The following is a 19,556-nucleotide window of genomic DNA, read 5'->3' as shown; positions in this document are numbered from 1 at the left end:
GTTGCTTATAGAGAACGATCACGGGTTTATCGCATCTGAAACGCAAATAAATAAATAAGGCGATCGAATAATAATAAAATAAGCAAATTAATAATTTTCAGCTAAAAATGCAGACTACACCATGCAACATTAATTTGCTTATTTCATGGTGTTACGTAGTGGCCTTCCTTAATATCCATTTTTAGGTTCCTTCCCCAAATTGGAGCCACATACGCCAGAGGTTTTAAAGTAATATGAGAGAGGAAAAATACTGACACTCTCGAATTATAATGAATAATTACTAAGAAAGATGGAACTGAAAGCAACAAGAATTTTTTTTATTGCAACGGACAGTAAAGAAGAGTTTATAACCAATTTGAAAAAAATTACAAGGTTTCATCAAGACACAAAACTGGCCTTGATGTTTTTCATTAATTGGTGTCAATCGCTTCATTTAGCTTTCTTTTTAATAATGATTTGCGAGCCCTAATGGGCAAACTTCATCCTCTCAAAATATACATTCGAAATATACATTAAGAGCTGCGATTGTGAAACACTCTACATATTACCCTTGTGCCAAACAGATTAGTGTTTAAATTACTAATGATTGCATTGTTGTAATGTATATCTTTTTCTCACACGGGGGATGGATTTTATTTAAACATTGCTTGTGGAAGAAAAAATATTGAGTCTATAATTTCGAAAACACAGTTATGATTTTATTGAAAAGTAAACTTTCAAATAATTTACAAGAACACACAATGTATTTTTCATAGTTTCACATTTTATTACAAAACTTGATTATGAATAGTGAAAACAAATTATCACTAAAAATCAAATCTCGATCTCACTTGCTTAAATCTCTTTTCAGATAATATAAAGGTAATGATTGATGTTGCTTGGCAACAGATGTCCAAACTTTAAAATTGTGTACTGTACAAATACACTATTGACATAGGTTTAATGATATAAGAGAGCATTTATATGAAGCTTCTCCGCCATACACTCCTCCACACACAAACAAACATAATACTTCTAATAAATTGTATTTATTTTAAACTATAGCTTTGAAACTTATTCCAACATAATTCCAAATATATTAAAATACCAATATATTAAATACCAATAATTTAAATAGTTTAATCACTGTATTACTAGCACCAGCAAATCTTTTTTTTTTTCAGTGTGGAAATCACGTCATTGACAGAACTGAAACTAGTTTTAGACACTTAATAAATAATTCCAAAAACCTGAAGTGGTGAGATATTACTAGATTACAAACTTCATTTGCTTCAAAGATATATAAATAGTAAATAGCTTTCAACATGTTTTAAGTGCTCAAAAACAGGGGTAATTTTTCATGACTTGCATGGGGGCCTGTTTTTGAACACTTGAAACATGCGGATGTTATTTCCTATCTATATATTTTTGAATCGAATAAAGTTTTTAATCTGTTAAAAGTTTTTAACATATTTCTAAGTTAATAGAAGATGCATTACTGATATGTAATAGCAATTATAATAATAATACATAATATAAATTTAAATATCTTTCAACCCCGTGTTTATTCATTTCTTAAATTAATGTTTATTTAAGCATATAAACAAATATGTAACAAAACTTTAAAATGATAGAAACAAAACTTTAAAATGATTGAAGATTTTATTTTTTGTTTTATGGAGCATTTTAAAGCAAAAACTTTAATTAATTTTAACTAACAAAGATACAAATATCATATTTTTTGAAACATTCGTATAAAAATTAAAAAAAATTTAAATATATTAATTAGAATTTCTTATTAGTTTCCCCAAGAATACATAATGAATTTCTTACTAATTTTATTATAAATTTTTTAAATTAAAAAAAATATGAGTTGATATATAAGGAGCATAATTACAAAATAAATAAGTGCAGGCGTCAATAAATTTAATTAAGAATTATTTATTAGGATTTCCCCTTAATGAACTAATGCGTAAAAATAATTCCTTTTCTTTAAAAATTAGATATTAAGTAAAAAAATGAAAGAATCTTGTTATTAAAATTGAAAACAAATATATTTCTGAAAAAAAATCATTTATAATTTAAACTTTCATTGTTTAATTAGGAATTATTTATGTCAAAAAAGTACATCTAAGAAATAATTAAAATACCTTTGAAAATTGAAATTATTTTAAATTACTTTCTAATTAAGATTACGATAATTAAGAAGGCATTCTTTTTTTAATAATTACAAAAAAATCTTTCTACCCATTGCAGTACTTTTAGGGGAAGTTGATGATAAATATATTTGTATTATAATACAATAACCAGTATATTCCTACGATGAAAATCAAAATATATTTTTTCATGAAATGTTAGATTTGAATGTGTCTTATCCTCTTGCGTAGTTCCTGTACTTCAATAAATTCGAAATGTCCTATAAATTCATCATATCCTGGAATGAATTCAGTTCCATTTCCTGAAGTATTCGAATGAAATATTTACAATAGATGAAAGATGAACACAATACCCTGTTTGAAGGGTACTGAAATCTCGTGTTTAAATTGTCAATTGTGCATTTTCAGAAGAGCAGCTGTACACGAAGTGAAACGAAATGAGGCTTTTCTTTCGCAGAGAAAGGAAAGCAACGGGAAAGTGTTGTTTATTCAAACAGACGTTCGAAGTCTTTGATTAGCACCACACACAAAATGCACTTATCGCAGAAAAGGGTTTAAGAGGAACCTGGAGAACAGGCGTATTTCTTATTTGGAGTGAAGTGGTGTTGATTTCCATGACATGGTTGCCCATCTATCTTTAGTTCTCTCGTATTTTAAAGATAGTTGATGGGAGCAGAAATTAATATTTCATAAAACCTGTGGGGAAAAACAAATTTTGTTAATTATCTAGCTTGAATATTTTTTTCTTTCAAAAAGTACATAATGCTAAAGCTGTTTCACTAAAAAAACATGTGAAGCGTAAGCAATCTATGGAAAAAACCAACGCAGCTAGAAGCGTTTTAAGATTTTATCCAAATTGAGAAGTAGTGTAGCGCAGTGTATTCATATAGGATATTTTCTCAAATATCCTATATGATAATAATATTGTTTGAGCTTAAATAAAAAGAAGTATAACTGTCTTGATGTACAAAAATTGAAATAAAGGTTTCAGCGGCAAGGTATAAATTAAAAAAAATGCAAATTGTAATGAATGGTTTGCTGTTGCTTATCCTCCAATTCCTGCAGAAGTCAGACAAGGTCCATCAGACCGTTGATCCTAAGAAAATCGAGAACCAGAAGGGGGGATAAGTATATGTCCTCTCTGGAAAGTCCCAAACAGTCCAGGATGTGTTCGGGAGAAGACTGTTCAGTTTGATATTTGGAGCAGACCTCGAAGAATCTCCTGCCCACGAAAAATGAGAGACTTTTTGTGTGACAGCTTGCTAATCTGGAAATTGCGGTTTTAAAAGCTCAGTCACAATTAAGGGCGAATGAAGAACCTGGCTCTTTGTCCGCATACCAGTCATGGCAGGGAGGAATCTTCCACCACTTCGAAATTTCAGAATTAACTATGGAGTGATGTTCTAGGAAGGTAAGAGTTGAAGAGGAAGGATTAGCGTGATAACAGCCCTCCTTGGCCAGTCCATCCGCCTGCCCATTGCCGTATATGTCAACATGAGATGGGATCCACTGAAAATAAACATCGTGGAATTTTGAAATGAATGGTTTGCAAAAATCGTCAGCACTCAAAATGGCCCTCTACAGACAGATAGAAGATAGTCTTTAGATGTAAAAACTTAGGACTATAAACAGCTCTGTGAATTTACTGCTCGATTGTTATGTTGGTAATTGTTTTGCGATTGTTATGTTGGTAAATTTTAATAAATTATCAAAGACTTTTACCCGAAACTGTTTTTTTTTTACCCTTTATTTACTCAATCATTATAAAAGAAAATTTATATCAAAATTTAATCCTAAATGATGCACAGTGTACTTACAATGTACATTTCAGTTAATAAATATCCAGAATCATATTATTGAAGCTAATAATGAAGGCCTTATGTCAAGTTTCACTAACGTAATATTAGTAGTTATCTAGTTTAAATAAATTTTTATTTAGATTTTTCTGAAAAGATGCATAGCAGTAAAAGTCTTTTGTTGTAGGAAAAAATGAAAGAATATTCTCAGAGGAAAGCCATGGAAAAGTACCAATTCAAAATATGACTTTCATCTTAAATGATAAATAGTGTATTCATATTGTAAATTTTAATCAATAAATGCTCATATTCATATTATTAGATCTTGGATCTAACTAAAAAAACAAAATATTGAGTCAATTTTATAGAAAAAAAATTTAGCTATCGAAGTTTAAAAAATTTTTGTGTAGCTTTTTTTCACAATATACGCTGTTGTTGTTGTTCATTTACGTCGTACTAGAGCTGTACAATGGGCTATTGGCGACGGTCTGGGAAACATCCCTGAGGATGATCCGAAGACATGCCATCACAATTTTGATCCTCTGCAGAGGGGATGGCACCCCCGTTTCGATAGCCCGATAGCACTTTACGGTAGCACAGTTTAACGAGGACCAATACCGCACACCCTCGGTCCCTGCGCAGACTGATCCAAGTGGTCACCCACCCGCACACTGACTGCAGCCAGTGATGCTTGACTTCGGTAATCTGATGGGAACCGTGTCTTAATCAGTCCACTGCGGGACCACAATATACGCAATTGTCAAAGTAGTTTGTTGTTAAAATTAAAAGAACGTTTTCAAAAAGAAGGATTCTATTTAAAACTAAATAATGGATAACAAGGCTCGTCTAACTTTAAGCCTAATTTATAACTTGCAAGCTTACGGGATATTTGATAAATTTATATTCTGATTCGTATATTGGAGTGTAACTCAAACATAGAAAAACCTTTGAAATATTTTAGTCAAATTTTAAAGAAATCTCGCTAAAAAAGGACGGTACTGGATTCTACCGAACTGCTATTTACACCGCAGGTAGCAAACATGTCGAGAAAGTGAGCTTAAGACTTCTATTTAATATGCAAGCGTCGGTTGCTGGGGGAACAATGTAAACCGAAAAATCCAGGTGTACTCTGAAGAAAATATAGGTTCATGTTATTTAATAAGAAACTTCTTTAGTTGGAAAAGACTTAAACTTTCATTCTTTAGTTTGCACTATTTTTGTCTTCTTTGAGGCCTTTTTGTCGTATTCTATAGAATAAAATTTAATTTCGATTCATAATGCCGAAAATTCTAATCCGGTTTGCAAGATTTGCTTGTTGGGAATCTAAAAATTGCTATTTATTAAAGGTAAATGGAACATAAAGGGCAAAACTACTTAAGGCGGTTGGCTTAATTACAAGTCGCTGATCGATGCATTCATGACTGTCAACTATCTAGAAGCAAAAGAAGTTAATAATTAATATAATAATACTACTTCAAAGTATATCTTTTTTTTTTCCTTGGAAGATATTTCTTGAAATTTTTCATACTCAAGACATTTTTAAAACAATTTTTCATTGTTTTGAAATCAGATGCATGTGATCTCGAATGCAATAATTGTATTACATCTTAATATGTCTGATATTCTACAGTTAATATATATTTGCCTCATACTGAGTGCTTCGTATGGCGTCAATCCACTGACGTTCCTCACCAAATTACAAACTGTTTACGTTGGTTTTTCATTTTGTTTACATTTTATGGGATTCTCGACATCCATCGCATGTTTGCAGAATTATCTACTACAACATCAGATTTTCTGATGTTTTATAACATACATTTAAGATTTTTGTGACAATCATCCACAGCTTATTTTCAGTTTAACTATCTGGGGCATCTGTTAAGTTTAAATTAATTAAGATATATACCGCAGTAGTTCTAGACATTAACTCTTTTTTTTACTTCTCATGTCACTCCAGAGCTGCAAAACGAAAGGTTATTTTACTGACGATATGTTTGTGTAGTGAATTGTGACTGCAATGTTGGAGTTTGCAATCTCATGTCAGTGTTGCCTAGCAAAGTTATCTTACATGCAATATTAAGGTCGACTCTAGTATATTGTAACTACATTGTTTGAGTTTGAAATCTCAGGTTACTTTTATCTAGCGAAGTTGTCTTACAAATAATATTAATGTCGACTGTAATAAAATCTAGTGGGACTACTAATGTTGCAGCTAGTAATCTCAGATTTCTGTTGTCTAGCTAAGTTACTTAATATGCAATATTAAGCTCAATTCCAGTTGACTTGTTGATGTGTACAAGTGTATTTTAAATTGATTTTTAAGAGCTCGCGATACCTCTTAACGATTTGAAATAATTTTGCCCATGAACTCTTACAATACTTGAATCGTTTGATGATTCATTATTTCCCATAATAAAAGGTGTCAATTATTTTCTAAAACACAATTGTTTTTATTTTTTCCAACTCACGCTTCACAGTGCTGCATATTTTAATTGAATAAAAAATAAACTATACTGTTAAAGATAATTTTAATCTACTTAATGCGATAATGCAACTAATATTTCTGATATAAAACATGATTGTTTTAATTTTTTCTAACTGACGCTTCACAGTGCAGAGTATTTTAATTGAATAAAAGTTAAACTATACTGTTAAAGATAATTTTTAATCTACTTAATGCAACAATGCAAGTAATATTTCTGATATGTATAAATTTAACTTAGCGACAAAAAATAATTGCAATATTTTTGGAAATTTTTAAATTTTGCAAATTAAGATTGTATAGAATTGATATAAGAGCAGCAGACATGCATACATATGATTTATAAATGAAAATTCTATAAGTTTATATTGCATATCTTCATAGATATTTTATTCCGTGTGTAAGTTTTGTATTGTTAAATTAATCTTTCAACAAAAAAAATCTTAAAATGCACACAACAAAGTTTTATAGTTTTATTCGAACGTACATAGCTATTTTGTTACTATGTTATCAAATTTATAAAGAATGAATAAACTTTTCTTTACTAAATTGAATTCATTTTTTTCTGTTGCATAGAATGAATAAAAAATTCTAAATACCTCTCAGATATTTTTAAAATAGCGGCGTAAGAGAAAAAAAAAAGAAGAAAAAAATCACGGAAATCTCGACAAAAGATTTCCCAAGGGGTAACTAAACACCGCAGCACAGAAAAAGCAAAGATTTTCTGAACGAAGCAACTGTCGAGGGGGAAAAACTACATTAAAAATATTTAGTTACTTTAGACTGTTTACTTTTCAAACTTTCTTAAAGTTAGATATACTGTAACAGAAAAACAGAGCCATTCTAATGTTGTAAAAAACACCATAATATTTTGAGCCAACTTAAAATTTATTGAATACGTAACGCTTCTTCCATTTTAATTCTCTTATTACGAAAATATTTCATATTTTTTCACTGATATTTTAAACAAGATTGAAAAATTATTGAATACGCAGCCATTGTTTTTTTTCTTCCTTTTTTTCTGATTGCAGTGATATCGAATAGGTAGCCTGTTGTCATTTACTGCTACTTTTTAAGATTTTTCTCTGATATTTAATATTTCTAAAGCACGTCAAATTCTTTTTTCCAATAAGTTACCATTTTTCAGATTAATTATTGATTTGTTACTAAAATTTGTATTTTACAACTTATCCTGAGCCCCCCAGGTGGCCGAGTGTTTAGCGTGCCTGACTGAGAAGCCACTGGCTGCTGGTTTGAATCCCGCTCTGGGCATGGATGTTTATCTCTCTCTGTGTTGTCTTCCGATATGAGTATGTATGAAAGTGGCCCACCCTATGAACGGGTATTTGTGGCAGTGTGGCGTGGGTAATGCTGCTCGCTTCCGTGACTTTGGTTCACAGGTGCCCACTGGGTAACGATAAATGAGCAACACTTCCGGCATCTTCTAAGGCGAAGAAGGAAAGTTCAGTGCCTGCCATAATTAGAAAAAAAAACTTATCCAGAAAAGCCACAAATACGGATGAAAAAACAACAAAAATGTCACTCATCTAAATCTAAACATTATTTTTAAAAATTTCTCCTAAATCTTCGGCCGAACACAAGCATAATTAGTTAGTCAATAAATAAAAAATTAGGTTACATTGTAATTTTTTATCAGCTCAATATGAATCTCTGTGGTTGTATAGCTTAATTATTTTGATTCATAAAAGAAGGTTTAATTATTAAAAGGTTTCAGAATAGACATTATGTGAGCAGAAACATTTAGATACCTCATTAGAAGTTAATTTCCACTTTGTTTCATACGTCTGTCTGTCTGTTTTTTGGTTTGTTCGTCGCTCGAGGGATCGTCCACTCAGCTCGAAGTGTTGTCGTTCCAGATGTAGGCGTTGAAACTGGTGAGAGTGTATGCAGGGGCACTGGTGGATGCTGATTTGGAGAAGTGTACTCCCTTAAAGGTTGTAGAGGACCTGTTGGCATCTGAGGAACAGAAGGAGAAGGCACCTGCTTAAGTAATGGTCTCTGATGAACACCCTAATCAGAAAGGACGAGCATTTTTTAGAAACTTCTACAACTTATTGTTACTTAGATGATTTTAGAATCAATCCAAAATTAAGGTATAGGATTTCAAAGTTAAGGTATGGAATTCCCAAGTGAAAGTTTTACAGAATGAAAGATCGATTGCACGCAATTTTTTTCTTAATCGCATAACATGACACCAGAACTTCTAAACAAACTATAATTACAAATTAACTTTCTTTTTTCAATCTTTGAGCTATAAGAAAGTAATAACGACGTTGATCTTACAATTCGCAGTGCGCGGGGCAAAAATACAGTCAAGTTCTATACCATTCAGTGATATTAGTCGTAAACGCTTATGTACTCTCAGATCAAAAGTTTGAATGTCAGTTGAAATCTCGAAAGAATTACCAGAAGATGTTGATTTAGATTTTCTGTGAAAATTCTATGGGGTTTTTGGAGAAAGAAAACGAATGTCAGATGGAATTGTTAACAGAAAGAACAATAGAACTGTTAGAGAAGTAAAGGAGAAGAAAACAGAATTGGAATAATTCAGATCAGAAAGATTTTTTCCGACAGATCAGACTCAATATATAAAATTAAGAAAGAATATTAAAAAATCGGCAGAGATGGCCTAGAAAATTGCATGCCGGATTTTTGCCAGAAAACCAAGAGGTTGCTGGCTGAGGCGAAGCAAGCAGACATTATCAGAACCTTAAAATATTACAGGAAAGGATGCAAACGAACGTTGAGCCTAATACAAGCAGGGTAGCTAAATATAGCTGAAATTACCCTGCTTGTATTAGGCTGAATCCGTAGAGATTATTTAAGAGATATTTATTATTATCAATAAATTCATTAATATCAATAAATTCATTAATATCAATAAATTCATTAATATCAATAAATGTCTTTATGATGGAAGTAAAGCACAGTTTGAGGTAGATTAGGTACTTACAGACTTTGACGCTCTAACAGGAGTAATATAGGGATACGCATTATCTGGGTTTTTTCTTCCTCTCTTGTCATTGACTTGATAATAAAGAATTCCACTTAAGAGCGAAAAAAAAAAACAGATGGAACTTAACGCCACACTTAAACATTTTGTTTACGCCATGAGAATTAATGCAAAATATAATAATAGGAGGAAAAAAATGAAGAAGTGATTATTTCATCTGTCTTAGAAAAATAGTAAACAATCAAGAAGGTAACAGTGATTATATTACGATTTTTTTGCTGTTTTTTTCTTTAACGTTAATTAGCTGAACTGCAAATTATCTATAAGTTAAAGGCGTAATTTTTTGCAGTTCGCCAATGCTACAAAATTAATATCCAAGAATTAATATTCAACTCCTTACGTTACATATGTAGTTGTTTATTTAGATTTATGCCTGGACTCTATTGCAAATGCCTGTACAAAAAAGAAGCAGTTGTTATTTAGAAAAACATTTATGTTTACTTTCCCCCAGTGAGAACAGAGGCAGTAAAACTGTAGAATAAAAGATGGATTGCAAGCAATTTTTTTCTTAACTACATAACATACCGAAACTTCTAAGCAAAATATGATCACAACTCTAGCTTTCCTTTTTTTTTCAAGCTTTGAGTTGAGCAGAAAGCAATAACAACGTTGATCTTACAATTCGCAGTAGGCGGGGCAAAAACACAGTCAAGTTCTATACCGTGAAGCGGTGTTAGTCACAAATCCTTTCGTACGCTCAGAACAATAGTCTGGATATCAGTTTAAATCCCGAAAGAATTACCAGAAGATGTTGATTTAGGTGGTTGAATCTTACAAGAGACGATTCACGACTGGCATAATTCACCCCAAATGGTCGTTCTAGTGTCTTTTGCAGCATTTCTGGAAGGCACAGTTGCATGAAAAAGAATACCCAATGGCTCAAAATAAATAAATAAGGGCAAAAATAGTAATAAAAATAGAACAAAAACAGAAAGAAAAACTCTGGGAGCGAGAGTAGAATTTACGAGCCGGACGCGGTACTTATCACAAGCAGACTTAAAAGTTAGATTTTTGTTTTCGAATTTCCCTATTTTTTCATTTCCTCTGAGAGCTGTGTTTGATAATGTTTATTGCCATAAAAACTAATAAAAATGAGATAAAGATGGGGGATAGTATTTATTTACGTTTTCCGGTACGAATGTTGGAAGTTGTAGTTATTTTTTCTAGCTTTGGTTGTTCATTATAAAGCAATATGTTTTCAATTTTCTTTCACGTCGTAAAACTTTTAAAAGATAAGAGAATGTTGAAATATGAGTCAAAAATCATTTAAAAGATTTGTTTTTGTGATTTTATCTTTTTTTATTTCTTCCCAAGCATTGCGTGTGTTTTTGTTTTTTATTTTCGTTTTGTTACACATTTTTACTCAGTTTGCATTCAGCATTCCGAAAAGAAATAAATGTGGACTATAAATAAAAATTTAACATTTTTGCACAATTTACAAATCCAACGGAGCGTTGGATGTATCAAATCCGAAAGTTAAAAAACAAAATTGCAAGTAAATACAATATTTCATTTTCGAGAATTTAAATCTTTGTTATCGAACCTTTTAAATAAATATTTTGTTCTGAAACCGAAATAAAAGTATTAATCTTTTTTAAATAAAAAAAGAAAGGAAAAGGAAAGAAAAAGCCTCATTTATCTCTGAGAATGAAAAAAAAAACCGAAAATAAATTTTGTCGATGGTTTTTCTTAATGAATTATATAAGGTACTTCGGGGAAACGATAGCTAATGTTAAAAAATAAAGGCAATTACGATTTTTATTAAATAAACTAAAGGGATTTAATTAATTCTGTTCCCGAAAAATGTTCAAATCAAATATGTTAGTTAAATATATGAAAAAGTAGATCAGTCAATTGTAGAATACTAGATTGCAAGAGAATATTTAAAATTGTAAATGCAAATATTAATAATCAATATTATGTAAACAATTAATTTTCCCTTTTATTTTTATTTTCTTTTTATTTAAAATAATAGATAATAATTAGTGATCCATTTGGAATTTTCTTTCGAATGATTTTTAAAAACGTATGTTGCTTGCTATCCTAATTTAATATTAACAGATGTTTTAAAAGTGTTTTAGGTGTTTGACTGTATGGCGAAATGGGTTTAAGCAGCTTTGCGTTGATTCATAATGTCATCTTGATAAACTCATCAAATTGAGCTAATACTAACTTAAACGAGATTTGAAAATTAGTGATATAATTCGAGGTCGTGGGAAAGTTATTTTCCAAATGAAGGCAAACTCTCCTAACAGGGACTAGGTACATTCAATTTCGTAACTAATTGTAAAAACTTTCTTTTTTGTCTATTAAAACTTTTGCACAATATTTTGTTAATCAAAATACTATTAGTTTAACACCTTCTACAAAAACAAAAAAAGAGAAAAAAATTTTCGAAAGTTCTTCTATTCTTCAAACATTTCTTAGATTTCTCTGAACTCTTTTTAGAATTCTTTTACAATTTTATTAGAAACTACTCTCGATCCAGATATACGAAAAATGCTGTATATCAATTAACTCGAAAAATTTGCGAGCTAAATTAAATTTAAGAATAAGTTTAACGACACAAAAAGAAAACGAATTTTTAAGCATTCCTAGCTTAGCCTTCTTCAGTGGCGCTCTTGCAACGCTGCTTTTCTTGAAATTTCATCATGAAAAAAATATTAAATGTGATGAATGTGAAACTAATGAATGTGAATACGTACCCAGCTACCGGGAGCATAATCCATACTACTGAAGGCTGTATTGGTTTCATTTACCAATCTCGTTTCCCATGGTAAACCGTCTCCATGTATGTCTGGTTTGTGTATATCTCCAATTTTGAGAGAGTCTGATGTCATTTCAACACCTTGAAAAAAATAATATTCATATAAGAAAATAATATTCATTAAGTTTGATGATAAATAATATTCATTAAGTTTGTTATAACACAATATTTACAAGTTAAAGTAGTCGTTAGCCATTTGAAGTGATGAGACATTTTTTTTTTAAGTTTTCATTTTATCAGTTTGATACTTAAAAATAAGAATATTTTTTGTTAATTAATAACAAATTCAAGGGGGAATTTTTTTTTTCATTCTTATTTTGAAGTTTGTTGAAATTCACCATTTCTGCAGATTTTTCTCACACGCAGAAAAGGTATTAACGGTAAAGTGAAACATAGTTATTTCAAATTAAAAAAGAGTAAATGCAAAGTTCTGCCCTGTTTGCACTCTATGAAAACTATAATAAATTTAAAGTGCTTTTTTTCTGAAATTTTTTAACAATAAAATGTGATATTTATGATACTGATAAAAAAGTTTTGTTTTTATATATATAATACGTATATATATAATACATACTTTTAAGTGACGTAAAATATTGTAAACCTAACAATTAAACATTATTATTAAATAAAATAACAAAAAAATGGTCAAAAACTTTGAATTGCTTTCCTGACCAAACAATGGGGGCCATATTTTTCAGATTGCGGCTATCCCTTATATTTTAGGATTCAGAAATCCGAATCCGTCGAAAAAAAAGTATGTTTTTTCAGAGAAAAAACGGTTTTGTGTCTAATTTAGTAATTGAAAATATCATAAGCACTAATTAATTAGCATATTTGAGGTTACCCCCTTGAACCATTAATATTGAGTCTTAGAAAGTGAGGATGCGATTGGTAAATCGAAAGTTATTCAGAGCAGTCCGTCTTTTTTTTCTTTTATTTTCTGTATATAGAAATATTTTCCATGGTGTATAAAAATATATTGCTAGACCCATGTTAAAATCAATATCAGATTCGAGAATTGTCTGATGCTAGTTTTGAGACATTATTTGTGAGATAACAGTCATTAAGTTAAAGATAATAATAAATAATTGATTTAAAGTGTGTAGTAAAAAATATTTAGAAAGTAAGTTGATTGATACTTTGATAAAAATAATAGGTAGATTTATAGATATGTGGGGGCGGAGTTATCGACCATGGCAACCTTCATCTATCAAAAGGAACCTCGTGATTGAATCAAGTTAACAAGTCTTATATACCAGTGAATTAATTTTAATTTTCGTAGAATAGAATTCGATGAACGGATACCACTAGTTGCTGCACTTGTGAAAGAGCAGGAGAGCTGGTTTTAAGGTCGCCGGGTTTTTGAGGACTGAATGTGAGAGGTGTATTAACTTCACAGTCGTAGTCGTTCCTGTGTTGCCATTAACAGTCGAGTGTATGCAGGCAGACGTTGCGTTTAATCGAGACGAGACTGAGTAGCAACAGCGTGAGGAGGTGGATAATGTCGCAGACACAAGTAGCAAGTCAACTGTTCAATGAGGACTATCCATCGAAGCAGGCGTTACCAGAAAGAAGTGGGCGTTACTGCGTGTTCAAATCATGTCCGAAGGTCACCAACGTGGGGAGTTATCGACCATGCCAGAGTTCATCTATCAAAAGGTACCTCATGATTGAATCAAGAGCTAGCATGTCTAATATACCAGTGAATTGATGCTTAATTTTCGTAGTGGTAGTTACGCCACAGATCAAAAGTTTTTGCAAATGTTGTATTATATTGGAATTAAATTAGTAGATCAAAAGTTCTATAGATATACCATGTGTGATGAGTTCAAAAAGAGCAACTCTGTTAGAATTCAAAAATGGTGGAAAGACAAAATATCTGTAATATCAAACTGACCCAGACATGAAATGGAGACTGAGTGATGAACCAACCTTTAACCAAACGTTGTCTTGTGACCCCCTAGTGGAATGCCATTAGAATACATTGTCTTAAAAAAGTTCCTTAGGCTTTACATAATGCATAGAGTAGCACAACGTATATCGTTTTGTAAAAATTTATTCTTTAACGAATTTTAAAGTCCATATATATATATATATATATATATATATATATATATATATATATATATATATATATATATATATATATATATATATAACGATCTATATATAAGAAAATAGCGAGCACTTCTCTCATAATAAAGCAATATCGTTTTTAAAAGTATTGACTGTACGTTCTTTATTATAAGTGTTTTTCATTATTTTATTATGACTATTATTTTCTACATTTATGATATACATTATGAAATAATTTCTCTCATTATTTTAAGACGAATTATTATAGTTTTTGAGTAATTTAATTAAACACATTCATAAAAACTTATAAATATTCAGTTTCTGATACAAAAGCCTAACTATTATTTTCTAATTTAAATAAATCGTTATTTAAGAAAATCCAAAGAAAAGTTTATATATTCTTTTCTCCATTATCGTAAAATCCCTCATAATCTGAATATTACTTCTTATTCAATAAATACTTTCGCTAATTTAAGAAAAAATGAAAACTTAAGTACTTAATTATCTTAAGGCTTTTAATATGACGCAAATATTGTAAAAGTTTATTACTATCTTTCTCTGTTTCTGATGATTCAATTTAATCTATTTTTTAGTTGAAAATTTAATACTCTAATTTAAATACTTTGCTATAATAATAATTTTAAATAATCATAGAAGCTTATAAATATTCTTTTCCATTATAGCGAAATCATTAACAATCTGATAATAACTTTTTCTCAATGACTCAGCAAATGTTTGATTTAACGTATAAGTGACATCCTTCTCTGCGTGGGATATACAGTTAAGACTAAAACAATAATGCATTCTATTCTTTAAAACGAACAATAAAATAATTTATCTTTTGGGACATTAAGTTTAATACAAGAAGGTTTATGTATATCCTGACTAAATATAGTCGAACTTTCATTTTACAATATAATTCTCTAATTTAAATACGTTGTTATTCTATGCATTTTAAATTAACGCATAGAGAAGTTTATGAATGTTCTTCTCCGTTACAGCGAAATCACTAACAATCTGAAGATAACTTCTTCACGATGGCTTGGCGCATGTTTGAGATTGTCTAAGAGAGAGAGAGCTATAAAGGGAGTGGAGTCTTTTATCATCGTCAAAGAGAAATGTAACGGTCATATCTTCCGAGCCAACTGTTCATCACATTAATCACAGATGTATAATTCTCAGCTAAATTATAACTAAAAGCTCTTAACTTAGGGCGTTGTCTTCCAGAAAATGGTGATATTGCGTTTGTTCAAGAAGTCCAGATACGATTACAGTTACTGAAATAAAAAGGAGTTATAGGAAGAAAATTTACTTTAGTTTTTAAGCTGTTATTAATTATTCGGACATTCATAATTTTGTTATTAAAAATAAAGAAAATGTTACAGTATGGTTGTAGTATACTGATAAAAAAAGTTATTTCTTTCTTTGAAGAAAAGTTTTCCCAATTATAGTTTTAGAATGTTGCATGAGAGAAAAAAAACAAAGACATTTATTTCTTTTTAAAACTTGTTTTTTGAAGATAGATTTTTATAAGAATAGAATTTCAATATCTTCATTTTATATTGGGAAAATGATCAATTTCTGTTTTATTTCAGAAAATTAAACATAGTCCAAATAAGTATACAGAATTGAAGCTCAGAGTAAAGCATTTTGTTTACATTTAAGGAATAAAAAATTTTAGGTAAAAAGAAATTCATTTAAAGATGATGATTAATTTAACTTATTTTATTTTTTCTTACGTTTGAAACATAATGAGGGAATAAAATGAGTTGGAGCTACTGGAGGCAGCGTACTCAAAATTATATCAACTTATTAAACGTAAACAATGATTTAACTACCAACTTTTCAAAACCCATTTTATACCTTCCTTGTGAAGTCAAAATTTTTGTTTAAACTATTTTAATTATTCTTCAAAAAAGCAATTAACAACAGAAAAAATTAAAACCTGGAGAATAATGCTATTAATTCATGATTTTTAGGAAGTTAAAATATCCTTTTTGGGTCTGAATTGACCGCTCTGCATCATTCAGACTCTTAATTTTTTTTATTCATCTTTAGTATGAATTTTCCTTCTGTTGAAGAAGTTGCAATAAAAAATACAGCCCTGGATTCATTATAAAATAATTTGTAATAAATTCAGAAGTTTATTTTCAAAATTTTTATTTAAAAAGAAGTTTTTTTTTTTGTTATAAAGAAACGAAAAAAAAAATGAAAAAAAATATGGAATATCTCTCTTCTCCTAAAATTCAAACCAATTGAACTTTCTCTTAACTATTTTCGAATGGTAGTGGTCAGGTTATTTTGATACGCTAACCAAAAGCTCCAAGTCAGAAAACTCACTCATTATTTTTATTACTTACTATTTAATAGCTAGTTAAGAAATTGTAAACATATTTATATTCAAACATTGTAAGTAATTTCAATTGCAATTAGTATTCTATCAGTACTAAGAGAATAGTTAATAATTAAATTTCAAAATGTATTGTTTATTCCGTTATAAAATGCGGATTTCATAAGAAATTACGTTGTATCAGTTTCCTACATATAATTATTGAATTTTCGAAATAAATTACATTAAATAATTAAAAAATATGCTTTGTTTTGCATTAATTTTTTTTAAGACAATGAACTTACAGTTTATTTTTTTTACTTTAACATTAATTAAAAAATCCACTCATACTCTTAATAATATTGATAGTTTTGAATATCTTCCAGGGAGTTTTTTTTGGATAACTCTTATTTTTAATGCATAACATAATCTAAGCTTCCTCATACATCTCCCTTTAATATAATACTGCTGATAACGATTTTTATGGAATCATCTAGCGTCATCAATTATCAACCGAAAGAAAAAAGCACTAATCTTTGTTGCACAAAAAGTTAATTTTAATAATACATGTAAGTTAGTCTTCTTGTTAGTCGTATGTAATTAGCAGTAATTAGTTAATTCACTTTTTTATCCCATATTTTTTTTCTCGAAATCATTAGAGACCAAAATAATATACTTGGTAGTAAAAACTGTCTTCAATAATTTCTTAGAAAGGTTGGTTATTTGATTTTACTTATCTATGCATCACGTACAAATACTTCCTCCGCGAACAACGTTAACTTCAAAAAGCGGGCATTAGTTATTAAAATATTCAATTAAAGTTGTGTTTAACGAGCGCGAGTATTATCAATTAAGAGTTTTTTAGTACTACAAGTTTAGTATGTGTTTTCATTCATCTCTAGGGCCCAATATGACCTTGCCTTTTATTATCTTCTTCATAATGTTTGCTTATTTGCATAATGAAATTTTATGACTTAATTCCCCATAGAGCGGAGACTGAAAATGCTATTATTGTTTTTATTTAATTATGCATCGAAAGATTGCCTCTCATTTTACACGAAAATCTGTTACTAAAAGGGTTTAATTTCCACCATGTAAAAAGATTAATAAAGTGAAATTTTATAACTTTTGGAATATTTTCTAATGATTTATCAGCATCGTAACGTTTTCTTTTAAATAACCTCCTGCCTATAAGAGAATTCATTATTGATAGTGATGAGAGTAATTAATTTTAGATTAGTTCTATAATCGATTAAAATGCCAATACGAAAAAAAAATCCGTAAATACCTTTGAAATATTTAAGAAAACAGAGAGTATGTTAAAGGTTGCAAATTTTAAATAATCATTCGAAGTACATAAATATCAAAAGAATCACAAAAATAAGCACCTGGAATGCACCTAAAAATAATAATAAAATTTCTAGCTAAAAACAAGGAATTTTGGGCTTTGCAATTTGCTTACAATTTTCTCTCAGTTAGCTACATTTTGAATGTCATATTTTTAGTGCCTGCGCTATACTTACAAACAATAATGCTGTCACATATAAATTCTTTGTTAAATGCACAAATATAAGCAAATATAAGAAGTAAGCATTACTTTAAGCATTAAATATTAAACATTATTTTAAGCGTTATATTAAGCATTTTTAAGCATTATTGATTTTTTTTCCTTCCTAATTCCCCCCTGTGTTAACAATTTTGGCAATTCAGGCATTTATAGGGCAGATTTGTTGGCCTCTCTTTCAGGGGCAACATATTATGTGGGCCAACGTTGCTCCCACAGTAAGGACAGATAGTACAGAGAAGGAAAGAACATCCCTGCCTTACCCGGGATTCGAACCCTGAAACTTTCTGATGCAAGGCTTCTTATTGAAGTTGTTTTGATTAAAAGAATAACAGTACTTTTTTTTTCTCCCTTGATACCGTTTATACTCCCCATTTAGCATCTTGGTGACTTTCGTTAAAATTAAAGGAGGCGTAGTCATTTAAAAGTATCTCTGATTAAATATTTACAAGCCAAGTCTTACAATTAAGGGTAAAAATCATGCGCTGCATCAGAATTTTTAAATGTTTGGGCATGCAGTGCAATGTAGCTTTTGAGTCTTAGTCACCTGCCTAAATAATGTCAACCAATTTATAGTTATAAATTGCAACACCAAGTTATTTAAGGCTTCCATTGAGATTAATGATTTTTGTCAGAATATGGTTTTATTTATTTATTTGTTTTAACAAAAGGAACTGGTAGCTGGTCAATTTCAGTGTTACATGTTGCCAACATGGCGAAAAGATGATTAAGTCGTGAAACAACGAAAGTTGAAATATTTTTTTTAAGCTTAGTTACTGATATTAATTATAATATATAACTTCGTAGAAAAGCAAATTGGAAAAATTTTTCAAATAATTTAGTGTAATATAATTTAGAAGAATATATTTTATCTAATGTTATAGATCGTTGCTATATTTTCTTTATATGCCTAAAAACATAATTTCGTTGGATGCTGGTCTGGAATTCGTAGTCAGTGAAAATATTAACATATTAAATATAAAATAAGAAACAAACAAGATGATTTCAAAAATTAAAAAGTTAACTCCAACTTATAACTTTTTTATTTTCATTAATAGTTTTAAACCAGATTTAATCTTCTACTGAGATATATTTATAATTAAATAAAAATACTACATTTAAACAAGAGAGCAGTTAGGTTATACTTTACAGCTTTAAATTTTTCTAACGCTATAATATACATTAAAAACGAATTAGATATTTAAAATAAATTTTTTTTTTAAATTATGGTACGTGTTTGCTCTTTGCGTAACTTGATTATTTTCATTAAATAAAGTGCTTCTAAATTTTTTTTTGTAAAAGTTAATAACAGTATATGCTATATTGAATTCTTTTAACTAGTTAAATTAAGAAATTAAAACTTCTCATGCTAA

At 29.6% G+C, this 19,556-nt stretch overlaps 1 protein-coding gene across 2 annotated transcripts in view; it reads right to left on the bottom strand.

Annotated features, from left to right (window-relative positions):
• Positions 1-676: 676 nt before the first annotated feature.
• LOC107436142 (protein turtle homolog B) overlaps positions 677-19,556 on the bottom strand; it is a 415,136-nt gene continuing 396,256 nt past the window's right edge. Inside the window, exons 12-14 of one of the 2 annotated variants that reach the window (XM_071179194.2) lie at positions 12,153-12,295; positions 8,183-8,444; positions 677-2,831 (exon numbers count right to left, since the gene is read on the bottom strand). In XM_071179194.2, the coding sequence (XP_071035295.2) occupies positions 8,211-8,444; positions 12,153-12,295 (377 nt within the window). In that variant the 3' untranslated portion in view covers positions 677-2,831; positions 8,183-8,210. The remainder of the gene's footprint in view (positions 2,832-8,182; positions 8,445-12,152; positions 12,296-19,556) is intronic. The other variant, XM_071179196.2, reaches the window with a different exon arrangement.

The sequence above is a fragment of the Parasteatoda tepidariorum genome, chromosome 3 (assembly GCF_982258835.1).
Source record: "Parasteatoda tepidariorum strain Cologne lab strain chromosome 3, Ptep-v5.0, whole genome shotgun sequence".
Taxonomy (NCBI): domain Eukaryota; kingdom Metazoa; phylum Arthropoda; class Arachnida; order Araneae; family Theridiidae; genus Parasteatoda; species Parasteatoda tepidariorum.
Note: the sequence above shows the minus strand (reverse complement) of the source record. Positions and strands in the feature narration are given on the sequence as shown.